The sequence below is a fragment of the Prinia subflava genome, chromosome 6, assembly GCF_021018805.1.
Source record: "Prinia subflava isolate CZ2003 ecotype Zambia chromosome 6, Cam_Psub_1.2, whole genome shotgun sequence".
Lineage (NCBI taxonomy): Eukaryota > Metazoa > Chordata > Aves > Passeriformes > Cisticolidae > Prinia > Prinia subflava.
Window position 1 is genome coordinate 17,332,869 of NC_086252.1, and position 21,088 is coordinate 17,353,956.

Sequence of the window (21,088 nt, forward strand, 5' to 3'; positions counted from 1 at the left end):
GCCGCCCTGCCCTGTCCTGCCCGCCCCGCTTGCCCGCCTGCCCCGCTTGCCCGCCCCGCTTGCCCGCCGCCCTGCCCGCCTGTCTGCCCTGCCTGGCCGGGGCGCGGCGGGCGTGGCCGCGCTGGCAGCCCACGGTCGCGGCGGGTGCGGACTATTTCTTCACCTTCTTTGAGCGATTTCTGCCATTCATTTCTTAATCAATGAGAGGCAGGGTGTTTAAATAAATCCAACAGCCTTGGCTTGCTAATCACACTCCAAGCTGCTGAGGGAACCCGCTGGGAAAGGGGGATTCTTGCCTGTAAAAACAAACCATCGCAAGCTGGGACTGTAACGACTTCTCATAAAACAGGAAAATGTTACAGTAAAAGCACGTTGCGGTACTTCCATATTTCAGAGCATGTGCGGGTATTATTATCCGCTCCTCCCACCCCCAGACAGAAAGTTTCCATGGAAAGGATACACTTTCAAAAAAAAAAAAAGATGCCCATTGTGTTGTTTTAAAACAGGTGGAAGACCTCTGTAATGATTTTATGCCTTTCAATAAAAATTTTATGAGGTGTATTTGATTATAGATTAATGTGTCCCTAATAAAATGGACGGATGGAAACAGCAAAGCCTGTGTCTCCGAGCAGAGCTGACGTGCGGCTGAACACATCCTCCTCTATCTGCGGAACTTTGGGGCTACACGGCCTGAACGCAGGTCCCCTCAAGGTGTGCAGGGCAGCCCGGCAGGGCCGCGGGCAGGGCGGCCCGGAGGAGCCCGCAGCTGCCAGCGCGGCCCGGGCAGGGCCGCACAGGCGGACGGGCCCGGCCCGCCGAGGGCGCGGGGCTGTCGCTGACCCCGGCTCGCCGGCAGAGCTGTCTCCTCCGCCCCTAGTTCAGGGGGAGCCACGTTCAATGCCTACGTGAGATTTTTTTTTTTTTGCCCGCTTTGCTTTCTTTTCCATGCCTTCCCTCCCCACCCTTCCCCTCCCGGCCTGGTTTTTCCTGCCCGAGCGAAACGATGCCCCGTTAGTATTGAAAAGTGGATTACCCATGGTCTTCTGCCCACGCCTGCTTCCCCGGGCGAGGGACGGTGGCTGTGTCGGGATCTGGAGGAAACGCAGAGAGTTAGTGGCGAGCCTGCAGCACAGCCCGCCGAGGGCACGGACAGCAGCGCTGGGAAAACACTTCCTACTCGCGGGCCGTTATGAGGAAGGGACTGAAATTCCTGTTTATTTAATGATTTATTGCTCTCCTAGGTTGTTTTCTTCCTTTTTTCGGTTTTTTTTTTTTCTCCTTTTCCTTTACCCCTTTTTTCCCCCCCCCCCCCTTTTTTTTTTTAACCTTTTTTTTTGTCATTTGACTTTAGCATTTTCTTCTGCGATTTTATAATTTCTATTGCATTGTTCTCTAGAAGCGGAGCTTGCGGTATGGAGAAGAATTGTCCCTCATTTCAAACAGATATAAATTGGTAAAGCAGGCAGATAGCAGTGAGCCTCCTTTTTATATACCTTAAACTCTTTGTATGGAGCCAGCTATTTACTTCCCACTGCCGAAACTTCTTTGGTGGTGTAGCGAGTATCTTTAAAGGAAAAGAAAAGGCCGTGCGAATGTATGCATTATTTAAGGAGTTGGGGTTCTTTTGTTGGTTTGGGGGTTTTGGGGTTTGTTTTTTGGGGTTTTTTTTGAGTATCATTTTGGTGTTTGTTTTCGAAACGGGAACAAGCACTAAGTACCTAGGTGCTTGCGGCTCTCACAAGTTCAAAATGATGATGCCTTGGTTTGAGGAATATACAGCCTCTTCCCCATGAGTAAATGTGCACATGAGGAAGTACTGGCTTAAATTAAGTATCAGCGACGAAAGAGCAAACAGAATGCCACCAACAGCATTATGAGCAGTATCTGTCACCAAGTCGCACAATATTGGCACTATCTCGAGCTCAATTTCTCGATTTAGAAACAGCTTCGGGGAGAAATGGGCGTTGATTGGGAACGAGCTGGTTTCCCAGCGCCAACAGCAGCCACGCTGCTTTTCCAGCACCCGTTTGAAGGTGAAAGGATGCCCAAGTATTTGCACTTCAATTTGAAGTCATGTTCATTTGCAAGCTATTTGCAGTTCTGCTAAGTATATCTGCTCGCAGGGGCATTCACCCGCTCTCAGCACACATGCCCTTCCTCAGCCCCAAGCGCAGAGCCCTGCTAATGCCATTTTTCAGCTACGTACAGAAAGGGTTAAGAGTCGTGAACGTCATTAGCTGGATGTGTGCTACTAAAATGGAATTGCGCGAAATAAAACGATCTCTGAGCAAACAGAGTGACAAAAGTAGGTCTGAAGAGACTGGTGTACTTTTGTAAGCACGCCTGGGAGGGTTTCTGCTCAAAAAAAGCCAACCTCGCCAGATGCTGGGAATATTTTGAGGGAATATTTTTTCCATCCACGGTCTTCTGAAAGCTGTTGAGCCGACCGAAAACCGAGCTCCTTAACATGTACTTATGCATAGCTTTTCGTTTATTATGGAGGTTTCTTCTTGGTTTTTCCTTCTTTATTTTAGCGAGCAAAGACACGAAATCAAAGTCTGCACATTGTAAGCAAGCAGTGAGTGATATTTTTTAAAATCAACATACGAACGTCAAATAAAATGACACACATATTCCTGACAGCTTGTAGTAGAAAGATAATTTTATCACTTACCATTTACGAGTTGTACGAGTTGATTGGATGAGGATGTCCAGTTAAGGTCATAATATTTTACAACTTTTTAAAATCCATTATCTTTTTTCTTTTTCTTTTTTTTTCTTTTTATTTCTTTTTTCTTTTCTCTCTTTTTTTTTTTTTTTTTTTTTGGGTAGGTTTTTTGGTTTTTTTTCATTCAGTTTGTTAGACTGTGAACATCACACAACATTTTATCAATTAATCAGTTGTTTACAGACACATTTATAAATTAATTAGGTTTACATCATTTCCCGGCCCAGTCTCCACCCCACCCCTTAGGAAAAAAAAAAAAAAAAAAAAGAGGAAGGGGGAAAAATGGAGGAAAAGAAAGAAAAAAATGCCAGGCAGACACACAAAAAGACTAGAATATGGTAAAAAAAGGTACACCAGTCCAAAAAGTTGCTGATAGAGAAAGATCAGGAGACCAACCTGCATCCGTGCTTTAAACATTTGTAGAAAACCAAAGGAACCGCAGTAGTTTACAGAGTTTATTGCATTATACATGCAAACAGAACATGCACAAGAAGGACAATTTGCTGTTGAACGACTACTATTCCACATATGCACCACAAGGAAATGTCTACAATGGAGAAGAAGGAGATATTCCATTTTACGAAGGACAATCTCTAAGTTCATTTGAGAGGATAGTTACATTATAATGTGCTTCTCTTTCCCCCCGCCCCCACAGTTTCCCCCCACTCTTTTTCTGAAAGTATTGGATGTACTCAAAATGTTATGGCCCGTGTAACAGCCCCACATAAATACCATTTTGTTAGTAAAAACATGAAAAAGTCACATTGCTTGGATGTTCGACAGTTCCAATAAGTTAAGACCAAATGATAATATTCAATAATAGTTACCCTGCATTACGATGAGAACAAAAATAAATTACACGTGCTAGGTTTTATATATACTCATCATAGTAATACATATTCACTTGCAGCGCTAAAAGAAGGACGAAGAGTCACATTCTATCAGAAAACAAAACAAAACAAAACAAAACTGGAAAATGCCGGGTTTTGCCAGAGTCTCTCCTGCCTTTATCAAGTGGTGGTGCTGTGCCCATTCCTCACTGGTGCCCCCCCCGGGGTTAGGGTTTAAGAGAAGGTCAGATTAGCGGTCAGTTCCCGGATTCGGTTCTCCCTGCTCATCTTCTTGAGCTTCATTCTGCGGTTTTGAAACCAAATCTTGACCTGCCTGTCAGTGAGGTTTACGCTCTTACTGATCTCTAGACGGCGCTCTCGAGTGAGATACATATTGAATAAGAACTCTTTCTCTAATTCCAGTGTTTGGTGTTTAGTATAAGGACACCTCTTCTTTCTGCCACTCTTTGCAGTTAGCCAATTGCTTGTTGGAGTATCAGACTTGATTTCCTCTATCAAAATCAAAGAAGAAGAAAAAAAAATCAAAAATACCTCAGACTGTTAAAGTGTACCCTTGGCCATGACCCCTCCTCTGCAGTGTCTGGCAGATATGGTGGATGTGGGCATTAAACACCGCTCGGGTGAGGTGTGGGCTCGGTGAGGGGACCTGCTGCCAGCCTGGGCTAGCCTGTCCCCAGCACGGCACCCTGCCCCGCGGCCACCCCGCTCTCCTGCTCCTGCCAGCAAGGGTCTCTCAAGTTTTCTGTCGGCGTTTAACATTTCAACAATATTTAACCTGCCATCCGCCCCATGGACACATCTTAACGGGTCTAGCCTCGCCATGGCCGACTCGGGCTCCCACGACAATTGCCACGAAAATATTCCAAATACAAAAGAGACTCGCACTGTATTTTGAAGCAGCATCCCCACACACATCAGCTGAATCACACAAGCACACCTATAAACAGATATAGACATTTCCCAGACAAAATGATATACAAGAAATTACGACCTCCCTGTCTTGGATTTTTTTTTTTCATTTTCCTTTAAGCTTTTCTTTTCCCCACCAGAAAGAAATCTACCTCACGTGGAACTAGACCTGGGCTACTAAATATAATTCAGATAAAGAAATTCTCAATGCACACAGAGGGTAAAAATCGACCTAGAGGTTGCAAAGTACATTTTGATATCAGAAAATTTCTCGTTTTGGGATTCTTCGATACACGCCATTCAAAAGAAAGGCATTACTGCACTTCAAAAGAGAAAATAAAATCAGAGTGCCACCACCTACAGCTTTCAAAAGCATTTCAAAATACTGGTGCACTTTTGGAGACCAACCCCAGGTTATCTAAAACACCACATTAAAATATTCTACCCTTGGACCAGGCAGATAGCGGGCTGCTGCTTTCATTGTGCATTTCTTTCCAACTTTACCCAGCCTGGTAACACCTATTCCTCACCTATTTTAAGAGGATCGTAATTAACTTTAAATGCAATCAAACCGCAGTAAGGCTCAGTGGAAAAAAAAAAAGAAAAAAAAAAAAAAAAAGAAAAAAAAAAAGGCGAAATACTACGAGAAAAGTTGAACTGCTCGTATTGCTCGTATTTTACAACCTCCAGACCTGCTTTTTTTAGAGGTATGGGGCTGCATTTGGCTGCTGCAGCGCATTACGGAGCACACGGCTACATTCCCCGCATCACAGAGGCTGTCTGCGTGCACGGGAGAGGCAGATCTCTACGGAAAATCTTTGGACCGTTTTGTGTAGCATTTTTGCCTGCCAAAAATCTTCAGAGAGACAGCACCTGCAGCCCGATACTCCTTAGCATTAAATGTGATGGCTGTGATGCTCGTTAGTATATTCGAGCGTGCTTTATGGTGCTGGCGTGTTGGAGTTACACCACGGCACGGCTTAAACTCGGTAATACAGACCTTTACTCTCCTTCTCCTGGACTTCTGGGCTGGACACGGAGCCTTCGGGCAGACAGCTCCGCTCCTCTTGCAACGTGGACTTGGGCTCTGGACTTTCCACTTGAGAGACTTTAGCGGTGCTGTCTTGGTTGTTCGGGCTTTCATTCATTTTCTTTTCCAGCTGAAGTTGAGCAGATATCTGCGGTTTGGAGCTGCCGCGAGGGTTTAACTGTAACATTACAGTTGAACTCGTTTCAGGGCTATTATTGTACTCTTGGGTTTTCCCAGTGGCGTAGGTCTGGCTCAGTCTAAAATATCCTGGGACGGGAACCTCGGGGTTCTCAATGGGACATGATTCAGACACCAGCCTCTGGTAGGAAGGGACGTCTGCAGAAATGAGTTTGGATCTCTTATCGGAATACATGCAGCAATTGCTTTCTTCTTTAATATTTGTAGTGAAGGAACAAGTGGGGACCTGCTGTGTAACAGGTTGCTCTATTCGACAAGATCTGTTCGGGTCTGTCCAAGTGTCTACTTGAGGTATATAAGGATGTACATTCATACCCATATTTTGGTGATTAACTTCTCTCTTAGCCAGAGACGGAAGGAGTCCACAGGTTTGCATCCCATACGTCCCAATGTCTGTGCTAGGTGGCATATACATGCTGGCGCTGTTGGAGTAGAAACTGTCACTCCTGCACGCACTGATGAGAGAATCTACTAAAAAAGTATTAGCGGCAGGAGAGCTGTTGGGAAAGGACATTTTGGGGCGGAATTTGAGGAAGAGAGATTGTGTCCTTTGTAGGCTGACATCTCTAGGAAAACATTCCCGTGTAATTGCGGATGCCTCCGCGCGACCACATGACAGGCGGGCCAATGGCAGCGCCCGCCGCCCCGCGCGCCGCCGCCCCGCCGCTGACGCGCCCCGCCGCGCCGCCCCGCCGCGCCCCGCCGCGGTCAACAGCGCCCCCTGCGCCGCCGCGCCGGCAGCGCACCGCGCCCGCCGCCCGCGCTGCGGCACGGCCCGGCCCCCCCCGCGCCCGCGCAGCCCCGCGCCCGCGGAACCCCGCACGGCCGCGCCCGCCCGCCGCGGTGCCGTGAAAGCCCCGCCGCTGACAAGCGCGGGGACAAAAGGTTGCGGGATTTATTAATGCGTATTAAGGAGAATCAGGGGCGATCAATAAAAGCCTCATCTACATTCTCGGGCTACTCGGTAATTTTCTTGCTTCTGAAGCTTTTTCAAGAGTTATACCCTCTGTTGCCGCGCACGGGAAGATATTTTATTAACAAATCAATCGAGACTTTGTAAAGGATAAGATTAATAGTTAAGATTTAGCATAATGGCGTTCGCGTTATGAATTATTGAAAATTATACTATTGATTTTTTTTCTAGCTGCTAACCGAGAAGGTCAATTTTTGTTTTAACACAAATCGTCAAATATTAAAAGGTGGACTTTTGTCATAACTCGAATTTTATAGGGAAGCTACATTCCTAAAATTATTTTACAATGCTCTCTCCCGACCGCCTGGGGAGGGGAAAAAAAAAAAAGAAAAAAGAAAAAAAAAAAAAAGTGGGTTTTTCATTTGCCCTGCAAACCGAAAGCATCAAAAAGGTAATTTCTCTTTCTGTAGTATTGCTTATCAAAACACATACAAAAACTCATATGCTCACTGCAACTCCTTTAACTCCTTTAAGCAACTTTTTCTGTCTTTTTAAAAAATAAGAATGGTGAATGCATCTGTATTATAAAACAAACAAACAGCAAAGAAAACAATCAACAGAAGGCAACAGTAACTGTCTACATGGCAGATCAGAGTTTTCAGTCCCAACATTTTAAACGTGTTTTATTGTTTTTCCTCCCACTCCTTACCCGTATTTGCACCCGCAGCTACTACATTTTAAATAGTGGCGGTAGAAACTGTTTATTACTCTTTATCGTTTTACTTTCTCTCTCTTTTTTTGCTTCCTTTTTTTTTTTTTTTTTTTTTTTTTTTTTTTTCCCCAAAACTGGAGTATTTCTTATGTGGGACTAGTGTTGTCAAGGACCCTCACCCACACAAAGTGAACTTGTTGATAATTTTTGTTTGGGACTCATTCGCCTGTTTATTTTGGGCCTTTCTACCATCAAAACATCCTTTCAGATCACCAAGAGCAGGCAGCACGTGAAAGGATTTTTAAAAAATTAAATGAGTCTTTCGCACACTCACAAACACGCGTTTTCCACCAGCGTGGATTTGAATTTTCCTCTGTTTCCTGGCATTTGGATGTTTTTGTACTTTACCCTACACTTTAGACTGCTGGAAACAATAACCCTATTTAAAATTTCGCGGTGGCAATGAGACAGACCTTTTAAAACCTTATCGCAGCTGTTCAAATACAACATCATTGTCAGGTTAAGAGCCAGCGTCTTTTATAGCTGCAGTCTCCAGCTCCTGGGTTGCCGGAGAGTTTAAATATTACCTTCGTAATATTCGCAGCTCGCAGGCTCTTTCGGCAGCGTCCCCTGCGCCTGGCGCGGCCGCCGCCCGCCCCGGGCACGCTCGGCCGGCGCCGGGGCTGAGGCGAGCGGCGGGCGCGGCGCGGTGGCCGCGTAAGATCATGATCAGAGCCATGGCTAAGAGTCGCCTGCGCCGGGGAAGAACCGCGGCGAGCCCACGACGCTCCCTCCGAGCGCCGCGTCCCCCCCCCCCCTCGCCTTCTAGCAATTTCCTCCTCTTCAACAACAGCCTGGACAACCCACGGAGTTTAAAGAAACAAAATACTATTTTTCTTGACGCAGTTTAAGGCTCGACTATTAAATCTAATCAGGAATTTTATGCCCATCAAATGGTTCTTTCATAATCTTTATTTACACTGTAAGAAAAGGGGTCCCAGAAATATCCCAGCTGAAAGTATCAGCCCAGAGCTTTGCGGCGGATTTCGCCCAACAGTAAAGTTAAAACAATAAGCAAATGCTGAGCTGCTTTCCGCGCCGGCCTCGCTGCTGCTGCTGCTGCTGCTGTTGCTGCTGCTGCTGGAGGAGCTGAATTCTGGGCTCCTGATTAGACATGAGGGCTCTTTGATTTTTTGTAATTGAAAATATTAATTTCATGCATGTCACTACACGGAAACTCAGATGACTGTTGTGATTATAATAATTTAAATATTGCGTTCAGGACTGGCAAACGGCTCCATAAGACCCTTCGCTCACGGTAAATCATGAGGGGTTTAAAAACGGGCAGCATTTTTTTATTGAAAATGAACAGTAGAAAGTTTAAGTTTGATGTAAATGGAAGTTGAATAAACATGCGAGAGCCATTGGGGAACTGGGGACTTAGGCTCTGGGCATTTAATGTCACTATTGTTTTAAATCATATTAAAATGGAATAAAGTAATTAACATTAATAAATAAATCAATATTGTGCAATAAATGAGATATACAATCTACATTAATATAAAGGTTTTGCTCTCAGAGCCCCATATTTTTCCGAACGAGGGTGAAAAAATGCCCCAGCCAATGGGTCCATGCAGATGTAAATTACTGTTTGTAATAAAGCATAGGTGGACATTACAGTTTTCTCCTCTAGCAAATGTCAGGGCTAAAAACTGGAGGTTACCAGACGTGGCAGCAGGGCTTAATTTTCACTGCCTTATCTCCCCGAACCTTATTACTGGTGATATGATTATGTTTTTGTCTCGGCTGTGCCGAACATTCTCATAGTTGCAATTTGCTGTGTTTGTGTCTCATTATGTGAGGGGGATGGGAGAGGGGTACGAAAGAAGCTAGATATTTTGCAGATGCCTTCAGTAGCAAAGGTATTGCGAGAAATGTCTACTTTTTAAAATAGGCTGGCATCCAGGAAGCTTTTAGCAAATTTCCTTTGATTTACTTGATTTCGCCATTTTATTTAGGGTGTCTTTAAACGTGCGGACTGTATATTTTATGCCACGTTGTTATATTGCAGGGACATTGAAGAATATTTTTATTTAAGAAAAGAAATTGGCTACGATATTATGTCCTTTTTTCTTTTAATAAAGCAATTGTCACGTTGCCCAGATCTCTATGTGCCGTATTTTCATGGAAAGAGTCGGCGCCTGGGCTGAGGGCTCAGATTCTCTAGATTTTTTTGACCGAGGTTAGGGGACAGACATGACATACTGATGACATTATGCTTTTCCCTAAATATGAAAGCCTATAAAATAAACAAAATAGCACGCTGGTCTTTTCTTCGAAGGTGTTATTTCTGAGCATATCCATCGCACAGTAGCACTGACCGTACGCTCAACCTCGCCCTACACCCCAGCCCTTCTCCTATTGTACTTCCATATTTTTGTGGACACAAAAGTGCCTGAGTGTGATGAGATTTCAGCGTGTGTATTGGTGACCGGTGCAGCCTTCAGCCTCGGTATTTGCTGCACGTTCATCTTTCGGCGGATTCCTGCCGCATTTATGTTTTAATCAGAAAATAAGAAAATGCCCTTTTCGTTGTACCTAAAGGACAAGCCCAAAGACATTTGGAAATAACTCACAATCTTTTCTGCCTAGAGGAATTTAACTGAGAAATGGGTAAAAAGGAAAAATAGAAGAGGTTACAGACTCGCACATAATGATCACATGTACACAATGGTTAAAAAAAAAAAAAAAAAGAAAAAGAAAAAGAAAAAGAAAAAGAAAAAGAAAAAGAAAAAGAAAAAAATAAAGAGGAAAGCGGCATTTCCATGTTCTGGTGTATAGATATAATTTTCCAAAATTAACAACACACCCTGGCTCCCCTCACCAGTTCACATTCTCTGAGCACATTCGGCCTCACTGTAATTGCGAGGGATTAAAGCACCTCGTATGAAGCCTAATGGGCTCGGGGTCGGTGTGGGCTCTCGCAAGGAACCCTCTCATGCCAAGAAAAACAAACACACAAACTTCGCTAAACATTTTCCCCTAGGAAAGTGTATGTCCACCCAAAGACCAGGGCATTTTCCTCCGGGATACGACTCTGCCTGCCAGGGCTACCTCTGGCGTCAGGGATCCCAAGGATTTCGGCTTGTACAATGCTATTTTATTACAGACGGAAAGGCTATTTGGCTATTTCTAGGAAAGTGTTAACAATGAACTTCTAAAAAAAAAAAAAAAAGAAAAAGAAAAGGAAAAAAAAAAAAAAGAGAGAGACAGAAAGACAAATAAACCACACACCAACAACCCAGCAGACGAAGTGCCAACAAATGCGTTCACAAGAGACTGGGCTTTAAAAATGCGGAATATGGCTAAGCCAACATGAAATAGATTTCGATGAATTCTGCAAATAAGTAGAAAGCAGCGAAATTCTTTCTTTCCTCAGGTTCTGACCAGAAGTGCGCACTGGAAGGCAAAAAGGATAAAACAAAACAAAAAATCTCAGAAATACACAACGTGCTCGGTTGCTGGAGAACGTCCAAGAAATTCATAAGATTCACTTTAATTTTGTAAGCTCTACTTTCATTTTAATAGATCTCCATAGCGCTTTTAAAGAGAAGGACTTCATTCAACAATGCCTTGGCAAGGTGATGTTAGGATATTAAAAATATCTTCTTTTCTCTTTAGTCTCTCTGTCTTTCTTTTAAAAAATAAGCACTCCCGGGAACTAATGTTAATCTCGCCTTTAAATAAAATACGTTTTTAACATTCTGTTTTCTGTACCTAGAGGTTCATCTAAGAAAATCATCGAGTAAGAATCTAAGATAAATTGTGGAAATATATGTTTTTATATTACTTTTGTTCCACCCGCGTTAAGGTTGCCCTTAAAGGATTAGATAGATTTTCGTTCTAGGGAACGAATTCTGAATATCTTTGGGGTTTGACTTTTCTTCTTTCTTAAAATTATGGGATTTTTTTTAAAGCTCGGATGCATTATAAAAGATTACGACCAAAAAAAAAAAAAATTCTTTTAAAGTGGCATATTTCTCCAGCACGTCACGGTTATGGGTTATTTGTTTAATAAATCTTTTTGATGCTTTATTTTCTCATTTGGAAGGCCCTGAAATCTTATCGTTACTTATATATTAGATATTTTATTAGCAGTGGAATTATTATTAGGGGGAGAAGAGACTGGAGCACCAGAGGCTGCGGCATTGCAGCGCCTGGGCGCGCCCTCCTGTGGCCGCTGCCCGCCAAACACCGGGAATTCTCCCCTCTCCAGCTCTTTCTCCTCAGCTCGATTTGCTCTCACTCATGGGTTTCTTCCCTTCTTTTTAAATAGGAACTTAACACCGCTATCACTGAGCATTTATGCAAGATTAGCGCTCCGGTGTTTCGGTTTCCGCCGCTGCTCTTGCGGTGTCTCGGCATTCTGAGGGCGCATTAATGCGCTGAGAGAGGCTGTTAAAGCTCTGCAGGGAACCGAAAACCGAAAATCGTTCTCGCCCTGTGGATTAAGGATCGGGAGACACGCGAGAATTTTGCTAGAAGGTCAGACAAAATGCCATGAGGAATTCCCCGTGACTTCAAGCATTTCTAATTAATGGGCTTTGTGGGGAAACCGCATAGAAATATCGTCTTTCTCCCTAAATTATAAGCTATTTCCTACCTTTTAAATTTTTTTCTAAGCAAACCCCTCTTTTTCTTGTGAACTACCAAAAAAAAAAAAAAAAAAAAAAAAGGAAAAAAAGAAAAAAAGAAAAAAAAAAAAAAAACATTTTTGGGTCGAATTCCCAGGGCACAGAAGAGAAAGAGAGGGAAGTGAGGAGCCCCCTGTGCTCCAGCTGGCAGGGACTGGAGCAGGGCACGCTCACTGCACGACGCCGAGAGCTCACCTCGACCCAGCCGGGATTTTCTTTGCGTTATGATGCATTTGCTAATATGGCCAGCTATGCGGTAAAAGTGTGTGTGTGGCTATGCGTGCGTGTGAGAGAGAGCGAGGGAGGGAGAGAGTGAGACAGAGAGAGAGTGGGTGGTGGTTGAAAATAACAGAGGAACCTTAAGGCGCCTAATTATTCAGAAAGGTTAAAGGTGATGACCTTGACATTTTGGAAGTTCAAAGGCATACACTTATGTTTTTCTTGCTAAAGTGTTTTAAAAAAATTTTTTTTAGTCATGCCTCCCTCCTCTTCTATTTCTCTATTTTTTGAATTCTCCGTCTTTTCCTGACTTAGTTGGCACTTTTGCCTTCCCTGCCTGCGAGTGTAGCGAGAGCCACCTCGTCCTATTCAAAAAAGGCAAATTCTTTTCTCACTCGTCGCCTTTATTGCACATTGCGGAAATCTCTTTTTCGCCCACCAGAAGGTGTATAATATAACCCAATTAAGCTGTTTAGAACCTCGGGTTTTATGGTGTTGTCTAGACAGTTCAAGGTTTTGTAAACAGCCCAGCCAGGTCACGCAAGATAAAGCGGCGAGGAGCGGAGCGGATCTCCTCCGGGTGCCGGCCCCCGGCGGGGCCCGCCGCGCCGGCAGCGCGCTCACCCCGCTCCGCCAGCGCCCGCTCCGCTCGCCCTGCCCGCTAGCACATTGAACAGAACCACCCCTCTGCTCCCAAAAGTCTTGGGGGTGGTTTTGTGGCTTTGGTTTGGGGTGGTTTTTTCTTTTTCCCTATTTTTTTTTTTTTTTTTTTTTTTTTTTTAATTTTCTTTTTTTTTCCCCAACTAGTGCCAATTGTTTATAGCTCCCTCTTGTCTGATTCGCTTGGAGCCCTCGGTCTTTCTGTCTCGCTCTTCACTAACGAGTAAACAGTCCTTGACGTTGGGGATTCTGGGCTTGTTTGGAGCCTGAGCAGCTAAACGAGGAGCCTTTTTCGTTGTTTAGAGCAATGGTAGCACCATCAGAAGGGATGGTGTGCAGACAGCCATGTTGGCTCTGCCTCACAGCGAACGGGGAAGGTACGCATACCTACAAAGGGAGAGGCAGGCATCTGAACACTGCTTAATCTAAACGCATTTTAAACAACCCGACTAGGCTTCCTCACGTTATTATTTAACTGAACTTGGCTCTAGCCCGGAAAACGCTAGGATCCTTCGGAGATGGAAATCCATACAGTGCACGGAAGTTATAACCTTAACTTTACTAGAAACCATTTATTCACATGAAAAAGACAGTGGCCCATGCTTTTGGATGACAATAGAAACATATATATATATATTTTGTATATAGCGAGCGTACATTTACCATCTCTTAAATAAACCGCATTCACTTAAAGGGAGGAAAGTGTTATCCTAGCTCAAAAGCAACAACAGAGCCCCCCCGAACTCAATGAATTGTAAGCAACAACTACCAGACACACTGCAGGTCCATTGCTGGTACTGTGGGAGAGGAAAAAAAAAGCACCTTTGGCGAAAAACCCTCGAGAGTGGACAGTTGGATTTACCCTAGTTTCCCCTTATCAGGAATCTGCTCCGCCAAGCCCCGAAATCTCCAGTGGCCATTCAGTGTGGGGAGTTGCACATGAAAATGAAACTTTGAGTTCCGCAGGGTGGATGTGTCAAGTAAACAAATTAACTTTTGCATTCAGATGGTAGGTCAGAGAGACCGATATATTCTTTGTTTTTCTTCTTTCTTCTTGTTCTCTTATTTTCTTTTTATTTTTAATTTTTTCTTCCTTTTTTCTTTTTTTCCTTTTTTCCTTTTTTTTTCTTTCTTTTTTTTTCTTTCTTTTTTTTTCTTTTTTTTTCAAAACAAGGGATTCCCTGTGAAATACTGGAGTCGATCTCTGTTCAGTTTCTTTTCCTTCATCCTGCGATTCTGGAACCAGATTTTAACTTGCCGGTCAGTGAGGTTGAGCATTCTGGACAGCTGCAGTCTCTTCTCTTTGTTTATGTACACGTTGAAGAAAAATTCCCGTTCCAGTTCTCTTATCTGATATTTGGTATAGGGGCATCTCTTTTTCCTTGATCGCTGGGGAATTGCTGAAATTCAAGAGAGAGGAAACTGATTTACGCTGTTGCTACGAACATGCTCAGCTAGGATTTGATCAGAGACTTTGATAATATCCCACTGCCTGGAAAGCAGCCCTCTAGCACTTCAAAAATATTTCTGACTCTTATAATCTCCGGGTGACTTAGCAAAAAAAAAAAAAAAAAAAGTTAATATTTCCCAACTTCTCCTTAAAAGAGAGCTCTTCGAGCAATACAGAGAGATATTTAAATGGGCTGGAAAAATTCCAAGTTTCTCAAACTCCTCTCACACACAACCCCCGCCCCAAACAAACGAAGATCTTAAGCTCTAAACCGAAGGCAGCTCTGAGCACTACCTGTGAAATCTCTCCGTCTCCCCACGACGAATCAACAATTTAATAACAATTAATATCCTCTTCCAAGAATACCTTAAGCCCACCTAAATTGGTTTCCTATCGTAAACACGCTTTACAACGGTAAAGGAAATCTTATAGGATATATAAAATCCTTTGGATGCTTATAAAATTGCACATAAAATGCGGCTTGACAAAGTGTTGGCCTTGTACTCTTGCCCCCAATTTACTACTGATACCTACCTGAACTGTTGCTCTTCTCTGCAACAGCCTCACCAGAAGGGGAATCGGCGCTGTTTGCTGGTGTCACTTTCTTCTCCTGGTTGGAAGGTGTTTTACTGCAAGTGCTGTTCTGGGCTTTCAAGTCGCCCTTCTCCGCGTCTCCCTCGCTCTCGGAGTGCTGCTGGTACGGGGGTCCGGGGGCTGTCTCGTAAAACTGGTCGAAGCCTTGCGGCAGGATGCCGTTCCTCCCCACCGAGCTGTAGAAGTTGGAGGCGGCGGGAGACGGTCCGTGGTGGCCGCAGACAGGGTCCGTTTTGAACAACATTTCCGTCCTCCTGTTCGCAGGCTGCAGAAAGTCTCTGTGCATCACCTCTTCAGCTGAGTAATAAGGAGCATAACTGCCCCTATACTGCCATTTGCTGCGCTCTAATCCGTATTCCCTGAATGCTACTTCACGCACAGGTTGAACATGAGGTAAATTAGAAGAATAAGGAAAAGTCATTTGACAGGACGACGATTGAGACAAAAAAGAGGGTTTCGTCGAGAAGTCTGAGGGTGAGACGTAATAGGCGCACCCTGGCAGATACATATTGGATGTACCGTGACTGCAATCGTCAAACTCAGTCATGTCTTCCTTTTTGCGATTGCAAGCAACCAGGAGGCTTCAATGCATTGAACAAGATCCATCTATTGCACAAGAGGGTTTGGACAGGATCAACTAAGAAAAAATCCCCACCGTGTGCTGACGTGCAATTCATCTTGATTGATTCTAGTGGTAATTATGTCACGTGACGCGATGTAGAAATGTCCTTATATCTATATCAGCCCCTCGGAAAGGCTCCTAAGATCTCTCCAAAGAGCCCTCCCAGCACGGGGAGGCGAGCGCGCCGTTTGTACAAATAGAGCCGGTGTTAAGTCTCATCCTTTCACCAGGCGATGTGAGACACACGTAGGTGGTGCGGATCACCTGGGGCCGCGCCGCCCGGGCAGGCGCCTGCCCACCGCCGGAGCCCGGCGCGGAGCCCCACGGCGCGCAGCCCCCCGCCCGCATCTCCGCCCGGCCTCCCCGGGCAGCCGGGGGGAGCACCGCCGTCGTCGGGGCAGGCAGCCCCCGGAGCGAGGGCTGGGGGCTCACGGACCGGCACCCCCGGCTCGGAAACGTGATCGCTTCCTCCTTAGAGGGAGCGATACTCTCCGGCCGCCGCTCAAGCAGATGATGAGCGGGTGGGTGATGGTTCACTCAGGAAAGCCAAGTCCCATTCACACATTCGAGTGTAAGACCGGATCTGCCCGCCCGGCTCCTGCAATCCACAGTTGGCATCAAAACCGGTCACGAAATTCAAAGCCTGACTTTCGATCACCTCGTTTTCCCTCGCTTATAAGCCCAAACACTGCGCACTTGTGTCAGGGCGCCAAACTGAAATGAGAAACACGCAAACAGAACATCTCTCAGCAGCCGGATTTACGAAAGGGAGATACTTTCGAGCCCTCTGTAAGGCAGAGGGCTATGGCAGGAAAAGTCCACCAAGCACGGTTTCCTTGGGAAGCAGAGCAGCAGACAAAGTGACCTCTGTTCCCCTGCCTCCAACTCCCACCAAAATGTTCATTTTCATTGGAAGGGAAAAGCAAGACTTGGGAGCGGGCGACACGCACAGCAGCCGCCAGCCCCGCTCCCGCCCTGCATTCGAGGGCTCGTTTTTGCCAATTTTCCTTTTTTCCTTGAAATATGATTTTACACAGACAAGCACAAACAGGGCCGCAAAGGCTGAAAATAGAGGAGAATAAAGAATACACGCCAGCAATAGCCCTGTACTCGACCAATTCCTCATTCCAGAAACATTTGCCAGCTCTCTATGGGAATGGCTTTTTTCCGCCACCGTACAGCACAGCCAGGTTAGCTCCACCACATGTCGCTCTCCAAATAAACCCGGTATCTGGGCGAGCTCCCCAGGCCGAGCACGGCCGCCTCCGGACACCCCCGCAATCCCCGGGCAGAGGCTCCGGCAGGTCGAGGCCCCACATCACCTCCACAAAGGCACCTTCAGGTCCCACAGCGAGCGGAGAGCCGGGCAGGTGGGGAACCGGCCCCACAGAGCTCCGGGCGAGCGGGGACAAGGCCCCTGGGCTCCCCGGCTCCTCGAGGCGGCCGTGCCCGCTGAGGACTCGGCTCCGCTGCTACAGGAGCCTCCTGCTCGGCCCCGGCTACGCGATGAGGAGAAGCTCCGTGGGCGGGAGCCCCGCAGCCCGGGCTGCGCCCCGCACCCTGCCCCCCGCCCCGCCGCCGCCACCGCCACCGGCACGGCCCCTCCTGCATCCCGGGGCTCCCCAGAGCAGTCGAGGGCTACCCAAGGGGCTGCGATGCCGCAGCCCAGCTAGCCCTTTCTAAAAATAAGAAGACCCAAGCCAGGCAGATATTATGGAGCTCATTCTTAACACACCCCCACCGCCACCTCTTTCTTTCCTTTGCTCTTTTCTTTGTATAGTTGGGTGGGGTTTTGGGGTGGGTTTTTTTTGGTTTTGTGGGGGTTTTTTCTGCTTTGATGCCTCTCTCGCAAAACACCTCAAACGCCACACATTGCTCGCAGCAGATAGACCCTTGCAAGTTGCAAGCTATCACTAGAAATCAAAGCACAGAACCACAAATCCCTCCCTTAATCGGCTTTCTTGCCCTCTCGATTCTGCTGCAACAGAAAAAACAACCTCCCAAAAATGATGTCTGCGCATTTAAAATGGCTCCTGTGTCACTAATTACCCTGGACCTTGCAGCAAAGCAGAGCAGGGCTCCGTTTGGACGGTGCCCCCCCACAAGGTTTCTGATCGCCTATCTCTTCAAGAGAGATGGTTCTGGAAACCTATGGAGCTTCATTTTCTTTACCGTTCAAACAACTAAGTGCGCCTTAGCCAGAATCTTTCACCTTCTTTTCGATACAACAAGCCTAGCATCAATTAAATTTTGGCGCAGGAGCCAACCGGTTTCAACTAATTCAAGTTCAAAGACATGGCGAGGATTTGCTAGTACGAAAGCCCTTTTAGGAAACAGTCCTTTAAGAAACGATCTAATTTGGGAAATGTGAGACCGATATCACAGCAGAGAGCCCGCCGGAATAAGGCAGAGGTGGGGGTCCCCGCCTGCCAGAGAGTTTTCACCCTGTGTAACGTTTTCACCCTGTTATTGTAACGTTCAGAGCTGGGTCGATCCCAGCCCAGCTCTGAACATTACAATAACACCCCCACACACACGCTCCCCCCCTTTTTCTTTTTTCCCTTACGCAGATTAAATAGCATCGAAACATAAATGCACATCATGTACACAGTCAGGCGAATACTTTACCGTTAGGCGTCTTGAAACATCTGCAATCGTTGCCTGGAATCACCAAGTATTTAGGTCCAAGAGACATTTCCAAATGCTCTCCGTGGAAATTAAGGCGACTTGCGTAACGTTTGGGCTTAAAAATATACCAGGTCCGGCTGGAGAAGATGCAGTATTTTTGTGCCACCCAAGATAAGACACTAACTTGACCTTAACTTTGTTATGGCGCCCCTAGTATCTGGAGAACGTGAACAGACACTGTCTGGCAGCTCTCGTAAAAACCGACTGGAGAAGAGATTCTGAGTCATTTCATTTATTGCCACTACAGTTCTGCAAGAAAGCTTTTCCTCTCTGCCAAACTTTAATTATTTATGCTCTTTTAGGAAGCACAAAGGCATCCAGAGCCATTCCCAACAAACCAAGTTGCGTTTGCAGCCTTATCAAAAGAGGAGGAATGGAGAGCTTCCTCGAAGGGCTTTATCCCGTTTAGGCTGCGGTGGAAGTACAAAGATGTTTATGTTTGCGAAAATAAAGGGATGAACCGTCGCCTGCATGCTGCGGAGGGGCGCGGGGGTGGGCGCAGCCAGCGGGTGCCCGCTGCTCCATCCCGCCCCGCAAGCACCCACAGAGCCGGTACAGGGGGCACCTGACAAGACACCCGAAATAATCCAGCCGGAGGGCGTGCAGTGCCTCCACCTCACTCGGGTGCATCTCCTGCCGCCCAGCCGGCGTGTCGCACACGCTTGTGCACACATGTGCCCAGGGGACAGCTGGGGTGGGTGTGCACAGGCAGAGCCGCACAGGCAGGGCGCGCCCCGCGTCTGCAGCTCTGCCACGCGTGTGTGCCTCCCCACGCCCGAACCGCTGTCCTTGCCCACTGCTTGGGAGGAAGGGGTGAAACCTGGGGTATGGGCACTCGTGAAATCATGCACCGTTTTCTACCGCCCGTGTGTCTGTGCACATTGTGAGCCCACAAACACGTACGTCTGAGGGTGCACACACGGTTACACACAACGGGCACGGCTGGAGTGAGTGCATCTACAGATACACAGGCACACACAGAGATACATAGCACATAGACTTTCTCAACAAATCGCAATTTAAATCCTACCTCCGTCTTTTCTCTTTCCGTAGGCGATTTAGACTAGGAGCTTCACAATAAGCCATCATCGTGGATCAGATGCGTTTAATAAATAATATATTGCCTTTCACGTATTTTCACCCCAGGTTCCTCTTCGGATTTCACATCACCCATGTAATAAAGGGATGGGTTGTACTAGGGAGGACTAGGATAGGAAAGAACAGCATAAGGGGTCAATTTCTCATGGACTGTAGCCGTCTGAGTAGTATTCCAGGGGAGAGTAAGAAAAGGGGCTTTATCTTGTTTTTCCTTTTCTCCTGGCTTGCATCATTGGGGTTGCTCCTAGTTTTTTTAATTAGGAAATGCCACTGGATGAAGAGACCCTCATTGTCCGCAATGCGTCAACTCCCAGCACAGAGGCTGAGCGTATCGAAGGTTTGGAGGGAGCCAGGAGTGGTTCCTGTGGCTGTGGATGGCTAGGTGTGCATCCCTTGCCCCCGGGGAGCTGTCACCCGGCGGGGCTTCGTCCCCACTTTCCTACTGGCAGCCACCCCGCCATGAGCGAGGTAGGGTTTTGTCCGCATTGGGCAATGCGGGCGCTAAGAGTGGCGACAAATGCTTTGGGCTGGTTTTCCTTCTCCCCCCGAAACACCACCCAAGTGTTACCTTTGGGGCTCTCTGGAAAGCTTTCGGGAAAATGGCTGCATCTCTGCCTGCCTAGGAATCCGGGATTTATCTCCAAATTTATCTGGACTACTGTGCCCTCTCGAGCAGTACTTGCAAGCAAAGGAGTGAGTAGGAGAGAAGTTCAAATATGATTCTACATGAAATAATGGGTTTGTTGCCTTCGGGAAGGCTATAGCCCCGGGTGAGTAGGTAGTAGCTTTGTGTCGTTCCTTGAGGTTCAGACTTTTTATGCACGCCACGAACAATCTCATCTGAGTCTATTTTACATGCCAGGAAAGAGGGCAGCCTCTGCCAGCCTAATTATTATTACTGTTGGGTGGAGTGGAAACGCTCTTTGTTGAGTAATGAAGACTTAAGTGGACATTGCAGCCAAAAAACATTTTAATTGGGACCTAAAAAATCGTGCGAATTTTCTTTCAGAATTCGTATTTTGAGGTATCAGACTAAGGGCAGTGTGTAGTTTCCTCAGGCCCTGGAGCTGTGGTCGGTCTGATTGCTCTGGTGTTGCAGAGCCCGGCAGCTCTCGGCAGAGAAAGCCTCTCATCAAGATGCGGGAAAAATCGATCTCATTCTCATCCCAAAACAGTGATCGAAGGCTCAGACACTGCTACCAGGCCGTCTGGTTGGGTTATCCTCTGAGGTTTATATCTGGGCAAAACCCCGAAGCGGCTCTCACTTTTCCCTCAGAAAAATCTATAGAGAAACGGCCACGGGCACTGACTGGTGAAAGGATCAGTCCCACCAGAACCTCCGTGTTGTCCCGGCTCTGCTTCTGCAGCACCTCGGGGTGAGGCGCGGACCGCAGCCTCCCCCAGCCGCGCCGAGCCCGGGCCTGTGGCCGGCACCGCCCGCTGCTCCCGCCTGTGGGGGCAGCGCTTGGACAAGGCCAAAGTCAGGAGCGCTGCGAGGGCAGGGCCCGGCCAGGCCACCTGGGGAGGCCGCGGCGCCCGGCCCCGCGCCCCTGCGCGGCCGCGCCACCCCGGAGGCGGCTGGGCACGGCGAGGGGCACAGGGCCGCCTTTTCCCGGGAGAGGAACCTGTGGGCCGTGCCCGGGAGCGGCCCTGCCCGCGGCCCGGGGGCGGCGGCCCCTCCGGCGGGCACACCGGGGCCTCCCGGCCGCGCCGTGCCGTCGG

General features: G+C 47.0%; 2 protein-coding genes across 4 annotated transcripts; both read right to left on the bottom strand.

Moving 5' to 3' along the window:
• Positions 1-163: 163 nt before the first annotated feature.
• On the bottom strand, positions 164-6,421 carry HOXD10 (homeobox D10). 3 transcript variants are annotated; one of them, XM_063400464.1, is made up of 5 exons: positions 5,489-6,421; positions 3,125-4,070; positions 1,494-2,865; positions 1,034-1,091; positions 164-296 (listed from the first exon to the last, which is right to left on the bottom strand). In XM_063400464.1, the coding sequence occupies exons 1-2, from the start codon at positions 6,228-6,230 to the stop codon at positions 3,793-3,795; spliced, it is 1,020 nt and encodes a 339-aa protein (XP_063256534.1). In that variant the 5' UTR covers positions 6,231-6,421; the 3' UTR covers positions 164-296; positions 1,034-1,091; positions 1,494-2,865; positions 3,125-3,792. The 3 variants fall into 3 exon arrangements, with proteins under 3 accessions (XP_063256534.1, XP_063256533.1, XP_063256532.1); XM_063400463.1 differs by having other exon boundaries at positions 2,675-4,070; XM_063400462.1 differs by having other exon boundaries at positions 1,494-4,070.
• A 985-nt stretch (positions 6,422-7,406) lies between these two features.
• On the bottom strand, positions 7,407-18,487 carry HOXD11 (homeobox D11). Its single transcript, XM_063400467.1, has 3 exons — positions 18,209-18,487; positions 14,899-16,294; positions 7,407-14,314 (listed from the first exon to the last, which is right to left on the bottom strand). Exons 2-3 carry the CDS (start codon positions 15,503-15,505, stop codon positions 14,079-14,081), a joined length of 843 nt encoding a protein of 280 aa, XP_063256537.1. The 5' UTR covers positions 15,506-16,294; positions 18,209-18,487; the 3' UTR covers positions 7,407-14,078.
• Positions 18,488-21,088: the final 2,601 nt, after the last annotated feature.

Bases quoted from the DNA above. Each gene is read 5' to 3' on its own strand.
- HOXD11 (XM_063400467.1), bottom strand. From the start codon at position 15,505: ATGACTGAGTTTGACGATTGCAGTCACGGTACATCCAATATGTATCTG. The intron at 14,315-14,898 runs GTAGGTATCAGT...CTTGAATTTCAG, and splicing joins AGAGAAGAGCAACAGTTCAG to CAATTCCCCAGCGATCAAGG.
- HOXD10 (XM_063400464.1), bottom strand. From the start codon at position 6,230: ATGTCCTTTCCCAACAGCTCTCCTGCCGCTAATACTTTTTTAGTAGAT. The intron at 4,071-5,488 runs GTCTGTATTACC...TGATTTTGATAG, and splicing joins CCAGGAGAAGGAGAGTAAAG to AGGAAATCAAGTCTGATACT.